The sequence below is a fragment of the Lutjanus erythropterus genome, chromosome 10 (genome assembly GCF_056507025.1).
Source record: "Lutjanus erythropterus isolate fLutEry1 chromosome 10, fLutEry1.hap2, whole genome shotgun sequence".
Lineage (NCBI taxonomy): Eukaryota > Metazoa > Chordata > Actinopteri > Lutjaniformes > Lutjanidae > Lutjanus > Lutjanus erythropterus.
The window spans coordinates 14,493,876-14,506,391 of NC_139326.1; the positions used below are offsets into that span (position 1 = coordinate 14,493,876).

At 40.7% G+C, this 12,516-nt stretch overlaps 1 protein-coding gene across 2 annotated transcripts in view; it reads left to right on the forward strand.

The window, feature by feature from the left end:
• Positions 1 to 12,516, forward strand: part of kremen1 (kringle containing transmembrane protein 1) — a 77,770-nt gene that overhangs the window by 23,482 nt on the left and 41,772 nt on the right. For both annotated transcript variants that reach the window (XM_084728352.1, XM_084728353.1), the window contains exon 2: positions 6,714 to 6,876. In XM_084728352.1, coding sequence (XP_084584478.1) covers positions 6,714 to 6,876 — 163 coding nt within the window. The remainder of the gene's footprint in view (positions 1 to 6,713; positions 6,877 to 12,516) is intronic.

Genomic DNA, 12,516 nt, shown 5'->3' on the forward strand with positions numbered 1-12,516 from the left:
AGGGAAATGTAAAAATTGGTACAATTGCCCCCAGTCTTCCCTACTCAGTGTACAGCCTCTAGTTTTTTGTGGCATTACTGTCTGTACAAATTAGATTTTTTATGCATAATACTGAACATGCATGTTTTTATCATAGACTCATTTGGTATAATTTCATTATAGTGGAAATATTGCTCATGCACTAAGCCTGTTTTGCGTCCCCAGAGCTCGAAGCATATAATAAAGATGGAAGGAAGCTCTTTATGTCAGCCCTCAGCGAGGAAGCAGTCGTCTGTAATTATTGCTGCTTTTCATCCCTCGTAGCAAACACAACAAATAAGTGCTCTTGTGTGACCTGGCAACGTGTTTCAGAGAAACCATTTGTTTGTAAGCTTGTTTGTTTGTGTTCTCGAGATCACATGACCAAAGCCCGTACTTTTTGCTTTCACCCCCTCCCCCTCTTTTCTCAGTGCATTAAGTGCATTTGAAGTTGCAATGTGGAAGTCATTAGCCACAAATCCCAACAAATATAATAACAGGGCGATTAGCTCTCTCTCTCTCAGTGATGCTCCGCTGTTTTTCTTTTTTCCCGTTGCCGGGTGGTGCAGTATTCTTTGAGCGCAGGGCTTGGTCAAGGGCGAGTCTTCCTCTTCCCTTTCCCGGACTTTTTCTATTTGTAGATCTGCATGTATTTTATAGGAGGTTTTTTTCCCCCCCTTCTCTCCGTCTTTCATGCGGTGGTGGTTCTGTTTCCCATCACAGCCTATGATGAAACCACAAGAAAGCCCAGACCCATGTGACGAGAGCGCAACAGTTGCTTGGTGACAAGGAAAAGGGGTGTGAGGTGGGGGCTGGGCGTGTTCGGAGGGGGAGTGAGCCTGAAGTGGTGATGGTCCAATCAGCCGATGAGCTCTTCATTTGCTCCAGGACAAGGATAAAATGCTCATATTCACACCGCTCCAACGTTAAATTGGCCTTTTCTCTTTAGCTTGATAGATGTGTGGCCATCCGCAGGGCTCTTAAATGGACCATTCATCTTTATGATGGCCTCACTTATCTCTGAGTCTGAGCAGATCTGCTACTTCCCATTCTCACCACAAGCAAATGGTGCCTTGAAACCACATGGAACACCCCCCCATCTCCCTCCCGGTGGCAAAACGCTGCCATATTTACCATCTCGTCCTGGAAAGCTAACTTGGCCGCAGCAGGGCGGAATGATTGCCAGCAGCGGCAGCTCGTTCCAAGCGGACCATGTGCAGACGAGCTCTCCTTCATCCTGAAACTCCAGAGTAAAGTTTCCTGAAGGAGGAGACAAGAGGAGACATTTACAAAGTCATTTGGCTCTTTCTTTTTGATACAGTGTGTTGAGCAGCGCTGCACGCAGCCAAGTTCAGTCATTTTAATACCCGCTCTTTTGGAGGGAAAGATATTTGAAGGACGTGAGCTCATTTGGGATGCAGGCGGCTGCCCTGTCCCTGCCTGATGTTATCCTCTCTGACTGGGGCAGTAACAGTCGTGATTGCTTTTGGGGAGCAGTGACTCATGATTGTGCTTGTGCTGCTGCCAAACTCTCAATAGCAGTGTTTCCTTCTCTTTCTTTCTGTTGCCGTGGCTGCTGGCGGCATACAGAAAAATGTAAATGCAATGAAACTTCATCATCTGGCTCCCATCTTCCCAAACTATATTTCATATTATACAATCCATATCCAAATTCTATCATTCTCAAACTACACCATGGCAGCTGACACCGAGGTTGGGTACTGAACTCAGTACCAATTCAATTCAACTGATGCCAAATTTCAGTACTTGAGTAATATTGAGTATATAAAGAAAAAGAAAGGGAGAGAACGATGTTAACATTGCAGCTGATTCAACAAAGTGACAAAGTGGCCGCAAGTGTGGTTAAAGTTTTCAAAACTTGATGCAGACTGCAACTTCATCTACATCTTCTGGTGATTAATTAGCTACTTGGTTAAATTGTTGTTGGAGATGTGTCACTTTCTTTTACTGTCTTGTTTGACACTGCCTTAGCATTATTACTAGCATTAGTCAACACTCTGCCACAGGCTGCGTCTAAAATTCTTCACCAACACGATAGGCTATTTAGTACACTAAAACAACAAGTGAGATTTATTATTTTGTCCAAAAACGTAGTGTAAACCCATTATTCATGAATTGCATTCTTTTAAGGGGGAAATATTGCAGTATGCAAGCATTGTGGTGGTAATGATAACAACAACAAACATGGATATCACGTGTGCTTCCTCCCTGACACAAGCAGCAGCGTTAACTTCTCTGCTGACAGACTAACGGGCTGCAGGTTGTGTTGTGTGGTGCTTAAAATGTTCTCAATGAATAACAACAGTTTCTAAATAAATAACACTGTTGAAATTTATGAGTTTGGGCTTGATTTTATAGCTAAAATTACATTTTTGTCATTATAGAGAGAGTAATGCACCAAAAAAAGGTACCATTGGGTACAAGTACTGAAGTCTAGGTACCAGCACCGTGTTAGCTCAGTGTGAACGGTGCTCAACCCTACCTGACACTAATGTTGGTGTCAGAACACCTCCACAATTTTCCAAAACTTAATCACTGCTCCATGGTGATCATCTGAATCCTTTGCACATGCAACCACTGAGACCCTCCAAACGTGCATTTAGAGCACCTTGCCTATCCTCTGTCTGTCAGCGTGACAATAACTTGTTTCCTCCACCCCTCTCATCGGTTGTGTAAGGGTGGCAAGAGCATGACCCCTGTTGTAACACCATTAAGCTGTTTTTCTAATTTTATGGAGTCGTGTTCTGCCTCAGCCACTCTCAAGTGGATTTACGATCTGGTGGTTGATATCCTTGCATGCCGAGGCAGTATTAATTTGCTAAGAGAGAGGGGAGCGATTTACAGACAATAGAGTGGCATCATAATTGCAGCAACCTGAAACCCTGCAGCTCCTTGCTGCTGTTGAACTCCTGTCAGCCAGACGATGGATGGCTGATAAGCTTGACTGAACAACACAACCGAAACATCTTTAATTAAAAGCGACTTTGGTTGACACACTGAGAACAGCCTGGGCCTCTGATTTACTCTGAAATTAACTGTTAGCAGTACTTTTGCGGTGGACGTGAGAGGCTGGAATGTGTGCAGCTAAATGCTGTAAATATTGCAAAGCATGGCGGGAAGTATGGGAAGCTAATTACTAAACACATGAAAGTTTCACATTTATTCCTTGTTTGGGCTCTACTGTTGTACATTTATTGAGTTGCTAATGTAATTGGCACAGGTGGGACCAAGTTATTGTTAAGTCGTGGCACTCAAATCCCAAGTCAAGACAAGCAAGTCCCAAGCACTGAAATCTGAGTTTGGGGTCTTAAACCATCATAACACACTCTTCACCAACTGTAAGATTAAGTGTCGACTTGCTGAGAATGAATAGCATTAACATTAGCTGATTTAGAAAATGAAGGGAAGTTAATTGATTAGTGGCAATAATATAAAGAGTAACATACTTTTTAATCTTTGGGCTTTGGGGAAGATATCAACTATTTTCAAGTGAAAAGGCTTGAGTTCAAGGGAAGTCAAGAGTCACTGGCAAGTAGAAGTCAAATTGTCAAAGTTTGGTTTGTGGAGTATTGTTTTGAAGCCTTGAGTTTGGCATTCTGGGGATTGCCATCCTGTGTTTTTTCCAACCAGAGCATGCACACTACCGCCGAGAGCGTGGAGCTGGTGGGTGCTGTGAAGTGAGTTTGACAGCCTTTGGTTTGTGCGTTCAGCAGGAAATAATGATGGCGTGCCTGATCACAAAGTTTCTTGTGTTACCGCTAAACAGCACACTAAACTTTGTGAAAACATTTTAGTCGAGAAACAGGCAAAGTAGTAACAGAATGTTGATTTATATTTGATCATCACTATCTCGTATGACAGTTTGATCTGAGTTTCGTGAGCCTGGCGCGTTGCACTGGATGGACTCACTGAGAACAACCTGTCAGTCACACGGTACCCTCATCCTAAAGCATACCCTGCTTTATTACCTACTCTACTGTAAATGGAACCACAATTTACTAAATGAACATCATGCTGTATTGAAGAAGACTTGATATACTGATTGAGACCATAAATGTGTTAGGAAACAGTTTAGTGAGGTCATAAATCAGGTGGGAAGTAGAGTCATGTATAATTAGACTCTTTTCAACCAGTGGAGTTGCCCCCTGCTGACTATTAGAAAGAATGTAGCTTTTAGGCACTTCTGCATTTGTCCGCTATTTAAAATATGACTTAGGGTTGCAAGACCTTTTTGATCTTGTCAAGTTGAGTCTGAAGTCAGCAATTTCTGAGTCTAACTGGAGCTCAAGTCATGTGACTCCAGTCCAGACCAGGTAATTGGCATACAGAATTTTGATTTGGGAGTTAACTGATCTCCCACAAATAAAAAATAAACGTTTCTAGGTCTTTTAACTGTAATTATTGATGCCACCTGGCTCCTCCAGGCCTGTGAAACAGCATCTAGAGGCTGCAACAGACTACAGAAGTTGCATTACAAGCCTGTGAGGCCGAGTGATCCCCAAAGAAATGTTTGTCTGTATACAAGTTGAAAGGGGATAAGAGAAAAGCTAGAAGCAGCAGAGGTGAAAAGAGGAGAGGATGGTGAGAGAGGAGAACAGACGATAAGAAGAAGAAAAGAGACAGAGAGGAAGTTGGGAAACCTTGGACTCGAAAGAGAATGAGAAAGAGCCTTGGAGCACAGCTGGCTCACCGAGGGGTATAATGACTGTCATATTGCAATGCATTAGCTCATACTCAGCCCAGACAGCTTGACTTGATGAAAGGGGTCGGTCATTGGCTAACCACGTACATAGCAACAAGACCCCATGGAGACGAGCCAAACAAGCACGTATTGTTTTTTTTCTCTTATTAATGTTTGATTGACAGGCATGATGTGAAATTGCTGCAATACTTCCATGTGAAGAGCAGCTTGACTTTTTGAAAATCAGATAAGTATATACTAGAGTGTGTTAATTGCACATGTTTTAAGAATTTATATTGTGTAAACACTATAAAAAAGGGGAATAGCTGGAAGTTCTGATGCGCTGTTAAAAATGTTTTAAAGAAACAACCATTAAACAGGTTTTTTGAGTTTTTATATTTCCTCTTGAGATAATTCACTTTTCTTCTTTGGATAAACTTTAAATTTTAGAAACACCCAAATATTCTGTATTTCAGAAACTGTTCAGTAATGAACCCAATTTGTCATTATTTGGGGGCTTGAAATCTAAATGGTTGCAATTGAAAATATTAAATTATTAACCATTGTTCACTTTTAATTTTATGAATTTTCTCAACAGTTTTTGAAAAGTAGATTTTATGTTACTGAAACTCAAAGATTCAAGTTCTTTTAAAGTAGAAGAAATATCTAAACAAAAGATCATAGGTTGGCAAACTTTTTTTTTTTAGTTTATTTCAAAATTTAAAGCAATTATAAGGAATTTTCTTATTTTTGATGATTGTGGAGGCCTCTGTGACCAAACGTGGTAGCATTTCCACCATGATAACCACAAAATATAACATCAGAAATAAAATTCTCTTGAGATCTTCCTGCTTCTTTTTAACTGGGTAATGTACTACTCTTTGCAACTTTGCCTGTAAAAATGTAAACACAGTCATGTTTCAATTCGATTTTATGCAGAATCTGAGCTGTGGCAGCCAATAGGTAATCTTCTCGCAGATGGACTCGTTAAGTTATGCAGGTCAAATAGTGGCATCAGAAATAAATTTAGACTGTTTCATAAAGAGGTAAAACCTCCTTGCATTAGCTTTAGGAGTTGGAGTTTAAAAACAGTTGTTTTGAAATCAGGAGTTTTCTAAACTTTTTTTGCAGTGCATCAGAACTTCAAACTGTTGCCTTTGTTGCGTTGTCTGCATCTACTCTTTGAAATTTAATTTCATATTTAGACAGCGGAGAGTCTGTTTTTTTTTTTTTTTTAATCTCCATTGGTAACACTGAAGAGGTATCCTGCTCTGTCAACAGTCATAGCAGTAATGAGCACCTGCAGTACGAGTAATCAAAACACTCACATAATAAATTAATATTTTCCATCGTAATGCAATCAAAAGAGGAATTCAGTTGTAGACGTTAAAACTGTCTTGACGGGAGCACCCCTGAGGCTGAAAGCGATGAGCGGTGATGGCTCATCATGCTCCCATCAGCCATTGTTTATTTGAATTCCCTCTTCCAGGGAAGAAAAAGCCTTCCACCAGCCATTGTTTTGCCTTGGGAACCCAGCTCTCCGTCTTTCTCACTCCCTCTCTCTGTCTTGGCCATATGGTTGTCATACACTTCCTGGAAATTCAAGCCATGTTTGCTTTTGTTGTACATCAGTGGGGCTTTTTTTTTTTCTCTGCGCTCCTGCGTCGACATTAATTGAAACAATGCCGTGATTGATCTTGCTTTAACACGTTTGGCCAGAGCTGAAATGAATCGAGCCTGGGCAAAGAATACAATTATTCTAAAGCTTATCGTCTATGATCATTCCAAACACATTAAAACATTTTAACAGCACAAGAGTATTTCACTGAATCCAGATTCACAATAAAGCCGGTCACATATGTGGCAGCCTTTTACACGCCTGTTTAAAAGCTCTTGCCAAGCCTTTGATTTCCATCTTAATAAGACATGTAATCCCTTATTGCAGACACCAGTAAACTCTCTCACTTTCTCAATCCCATTCCTCTCTTTTCAGAGTGTTACACTGCCAACGGAGAGGACTACAGGGGCTTCCAGAACCAGACCAGCCTGCATGGTGGTAAACCCTGCCTCTTCTGGAACGAGACCTTCCAGCACCCTTACAACACCCTCAAATACCCCAACGGAGAGGGTGGTTTGGGCAGGCACAACTACTGCAGGTGAGTCCCGTTTTGTTGATCTAGAAGTTAACATGACCCATGGAAAAAGATTGACTAATTAAAAATGATGTGAAGCAAGAAGTTAATGAACCATCTGTTTCCTGAGTTTTAAGTTCAATTAGGTCGCAGCCCAAGAGCTTTTATGCAATGACAGTTAAATAATTTAGCATTTTATCCAGAAGTACTCCAGATTACTTCCAGTCCTTGTTCTCCTTTCTTTTTCCGTCTCCACCTTTTCTCCTTGTCTCTCCTCCTGTCTTCTCTCACACTTTATTCCTACACATGTCCTTTTTCTTTATTTCTCTTTCTGTTCTTTCCCTTAATCTTTACTTTATTCTGTTCATGGAGTCTGTCACTCCTGTTGCTGGTGATGATGACATGATAGTGTGACCAGCACTGTTGAATATGGCTGTGACGTCCCGTCCTGTGACTGCCTACATGGGCAATGCATCTCGTGTCTCGGAACTTCTTACTTTTCATTTTGACGCACATATTAGATACTGATGCTTGATCTAGATTCAGACAGTGAAAATAATCCATTGATAGTAGGGCTGCAACAGACAGTTATTTTCATTATCATTTAATCTGTTGATTATTTTATCTTTTAATTGATTAGCTGTTTGGTCCATAAAAAGTCATAAAATGGTGAATTCTTAGTCAGTAAATGTCTTGTTTTGATCACAACACAACAATAATCAGTTTTCTGTCTTAGGGTAGTGAAGAAATCAGAAAATATTCACATTTGACAAGCTGAAATCAGAGAATTTGGACATTTTTTCTTAAAGTTCTTTTAGTAAATAATTTATTAACACCTTTCACTATAGTTTCAGTGCATGCATGTAAATTTGACCAGCACAGAATTGAATAAATCTGACATTGATCAGCAGATCACCAGTCATGGCCTGAAGACCAGCCATTCAATTAGTGAATCTTTAGTTTATGGAATTAAATTTTGGAATGCAGTCTTGGGATATAGGACAAATATATTGTCTCTAGGTTCAATCAAGGGCAGGCGGACTTTTTATGGCCACATTAAACCACCGAAATAAGATTTGATATGCTTCTACCTCATCAGTACTAATGGCTTTAAATAGCATGTAAATATTTAACCTTTCCCAAACTTTTTGGCTTGCAATACCTTTATGCTTTTTTAAGGTCACAAGAGATTAAACTACCCAGTGTTTCCTACACAGCATAAAACAACTCACTGCCAGCACTCCACTGTGTGTTTTAAAGAGAACATGACATGACTGTGTTCTCTGTTTGTAATCCAGTGGTAAACTGCACTTACATAGACTTGACATACAGTGGAGCACATGGAGCTCACCAGTTGATGGAGACCAACAGAAAAATATTGCCGTACTGCAGCCTTTTGGGAATGTCAGTAATAATATTTAAAATGCGGCATCAGATTATGTTTCCTCAGAGGTCACACTCAACATGTAGAATTTTAAAAATATGATTCCTGAAAGCAAATGAGACTGTCCTGCTTGCCCCCATCTCACAAAGATTGTGCTGATAGTTTTCTGAAATGAAGACCACATCTGTTGTCGCTCCAGGGCCAGTTGTTTTACAGGGGCTACAGACAGAGCTAAGGGTAAACGCTTAGTTAGACATTGTGCATTTCAAGTAAGCTTTAGCCCTTTCTGCACTGCAAGAATAACAATTGTTCCCTCTTGTTTTTTCATTGTACCGCAGTCTCCTTTTGTGCTGAAAAATCCAGCAGATTTACCGCCAAAATACAAAACAGTGGCTCACAGTGTAGGCTGCCAATCTTTTTAGCATTTCTCTTGTTTATGACAATTCTGTTATTGATCTCAGAATGCTTTGTACAGCACCTTTAAAACTCCTCTTTCTAAGGCAGACTGATGTTTGACAGAGCTTTGAACTTCCTAGACAAAGCATTTGACTCTCTTAATAATTTAGGAGCAGGTCGTTAGTGTTTCGCAAAGGGTTTGAACACAGGGGACCTGCTCAGACATTCGCCCCTGAATATTTTATTGGTGGCACCCAAACAGAACATTTAGCCCTGTCATCACAAGGATGCAAACACGCCTGAAGAGTTTGTGTGAGCAAATCTCCATTGCCCATCCCTGGAATGTGAAGGGACACGGTGGCTTTGGGTGTCTTGAAAACCCTTTCTATCCATCAGTCACACTCGGAGTATGACTGTCAGCATTGTATGCACAACTGTTGAGCTTGTGTATATGCATGGAGACGCACTCTTACGTGAGTCAGTTCAAATTCACCGAGACGTCCAGAACAGTGGCTTGGCGCAGATCACCAAGCCATAAGAAACAGAACACCCCCCTCCCCTTCTCCTGGGCCCAAAGCCTCTGAAACATTTCTCTAAGTCATGGTTGTAAACTCATAACACAGCAATGCTTTGAAGTGGCACCGGACAGATTTGTTTTTACTTGAACTGGATGGGAATTCAGAAGATTTATGACTAGGATACATGCAGGGGATCGGGGAAGGCTTTCCCTGCACATTAAGAGTGTATTATGTCCCAACAAGCGGTTCAACATGGACATCTTCATTGTTTGGATTTTGCTGTTTTCTTGGCGGCCAATGCAGCTTTTCCAACTCGGTGACAGCTCACGGCTTTGTTTCTTCCTGACAGAGAGATTTCTTTCACTTTGGGCCGCAGCTACAACTAGTCTCAGTCTCTCTCAGACACCCGCCTTGTCAAGAGTGACCCATCAGAAGTGCAGTGAGGACCAGAGTCGCCACTTCTTTGTGAAAAGATGAGGGATGGTATTTATGGCATGTCTGCACAGGGTCAAGTATTTGTGCATGCGTCCACCCACGTGCACATGTGTGTCGTTGTGTGCTCATGTTGTTAACATGTGCGTGCCTGCAGGGGAGTGGGTTCTCCCACTGTCACACAATGCATGCTGGGAAGTGTTTAAATATGCTGGTCATGTTTTTGTTAGTTCTGTTGTGAGTAGATATTTTAAGTTAGAAGAACTCTTGTTTGTAAGTGCTGAAGTGTTCTGAAAACGCATAGAAATTTCAAATTTAAATGAAAGAGTAAAACTTAGTTAGCTAAGTTAATGAGAAAAGATTAGCTGATTCCACTAAATTCCAGCAACAACAACCAAGATGTGTCTGTGAGGTTGTTGCTCAATTTGAATTGCAAATCTCCTTATTTACATGAGGTGCAGCTTGCAATTCAAATTCTGTTTCCCATATTTCTATACCCTCCTCTAACCTTCAAACTTTCTCTCATCTCCCTGCCCTAGTGCTGCTTGTCTGTCATCTGAGGCTTAAATTTTTGCGGATGTTTCTGGGTGGAACTCCACAATGGGTGGGGGGGTTAACAATGAAAGTGTGAAGGAGGGGTAAAAAGAGGAGAGCCAGGGCAGTTTTGGCATGTCTGACCCTGAGGCCAGTTGTGGTTTTATGAGATGAGAGCTGTGGCCGCAGCACAGGTGGATAATGCAAAGCCGGGAATCACCGCATGCCTTAGCTTAAACACACAGCTCTAAGCATGTATCAGATGTTGAGAGGCAGAGAAGTGGAGGATTACAAACTCACTTCTCGTCCCATCACTGGCGTTTTCCCCCGGTGGTGATTTAGTCGAGAGGGCACCACAGTGGTGCTGGAGAAAGAGCCCTAACAGCCCCCACATTTCATCTTTATAGCCTGCTATAAAATACCCCAGTGAAATCAGGGAGAAACTGGGCAGAGGGGAAATGTCACATTGTTCCCCTGCAAAAAATGGTGCACAAAGCCTCAGGAAAAGGACAACAGCTCTCGTGTTTAAGCTGAGACTTAGCGAGACTCGTTGCGACAGTGGATATCGCATTTCTGCTAATCAGCGTGGTGCGATTTTGAATTAATTTCGTCATAAAATAGCAGTAAATTATCTACTTTTATGTCCGGTAGTGAGCTTGATGTTGTTTTGCACTTAAATCAGGTCTTTTTTAACTTCTGTAGTACTTCTTTGACCTTTTTCTGAATACTTCACGACATTCATAAGAACATCAAACAAATCAAAGTCCTGATTTATATATTATTGTTCCCTCCAATCTGATGTTCCTACAGGCCCTCTCCCCCCTGGTGCATTAGTATGAGGGTGTGAAGTGCATGACGGTTCAGTGGCTGGTTGAATAGCTTTGCCAACCATTTCCTAGCTATTTATATGCAGGTGTGTGTGTACTGTACAATTTATGGGTGTCCACTATGGCTTCTAATGCTTTTCCCTTACACAGATGAGGTAATGGAAATGCCAGAGTGAATAGTGTTCCCCAAGTTGATTGTAATTGAATCTCCATGATGTCAGGTGCAAATCTGAGGTCACACAAACTGCAGCCAAGTTGTCCACCATTTGACTACACACCATGACTATATTATGATCCCAGTGCGCTGCTTTGTTAAATTGGAGAAGTTAATAGAAGTGTCCCATGAGAAGATGTACTGTGTGGCGTTAAAGCACCAGCCATTAACATTATAGTAATCTCAGAATCGGATAGGAACCAATTTCATGCAATAAAATAAAACCTTTATATGTTTGGACATTTGTCTTTGAAGGGTCGGTTCACACACAATCATGTTTTCAAACTTGGTTTCAAGCCGTGTGGATAGTTTTTCACCTAAAAGTTTTATTTGCCCAGAGCTTGAGATATCACTTTGTGAGATTTCTGCCTCAAGCTAATAGAGTTGCAAAGAGAAGGACACTGGTCCCAGGTGTGTTTTTGATGAAATGTATGTGCAGTGAGAGAAGAAAACTCTCCGTTTGGGTTGGACAATATGATTGACATTAGCTTAGGGTTAAAATGCCTGTCACGATATCCAACAAACAAATGTGTAAACAAGAGAAACATCTAGTGGGTGGGACACAGATTTTATTTCCTAGGATGACTAAATAAATTGCTGAGAGATGGTCCAGAGATGGGGAGCATAGATATGAAACACTAGATGAGACATGTCATAATGACTTTCCATTAACATCTATGATAGTGAGACCACTGACAATGATGATGATGATGATGATGATATTTATTATGTGAATTTGTTATGTATTTAGTACTTATTTATATTATATTTTTAAGTGTTAACGTTTAATATATTGTTCATTATCAAATATTAAAATTAAGAATATTGTTTTAGTGCCATATTGGATAAAACCCAAACGATACCCAACCCTAATGCTGCTTTCACAGAGGGTTCAATACACAGCTAACAACAAGCTTAGAAAGCTTAGGGTGATAAACTCACAACATTCAACAACAACAGTCAATGTCTGACCCATCTGCTCCCAAAAAACAGGCTTTTCTGTCTCCGTTATGATGACATAGGAAAAACTAAGAAGAGAAATAGTTAAGAAATATTAAAAACAAAACCAAACTGTAGACTGTGAGATTATAGTTTTCTGTTGGATAATTTCTCACCGATGTGAACACAAACACACACAAACACAAATAAAATTCTGTTCCTCTCTGTTGTACCGTGGTAGAGGCAGAAACCTCAAGAACAAACATCTTAAATCTTGAATGAATAAAACCAAATGTATTTGGCTTCATACTGATAGAACCTAATATTAATTGGAAAAGCAATAGTTGAAGCATATAATCTTGGGGGATTAAATCAGTGATTAAGGTAGATGCAACCTTTTTTAATGTGCCGAGGTAAACA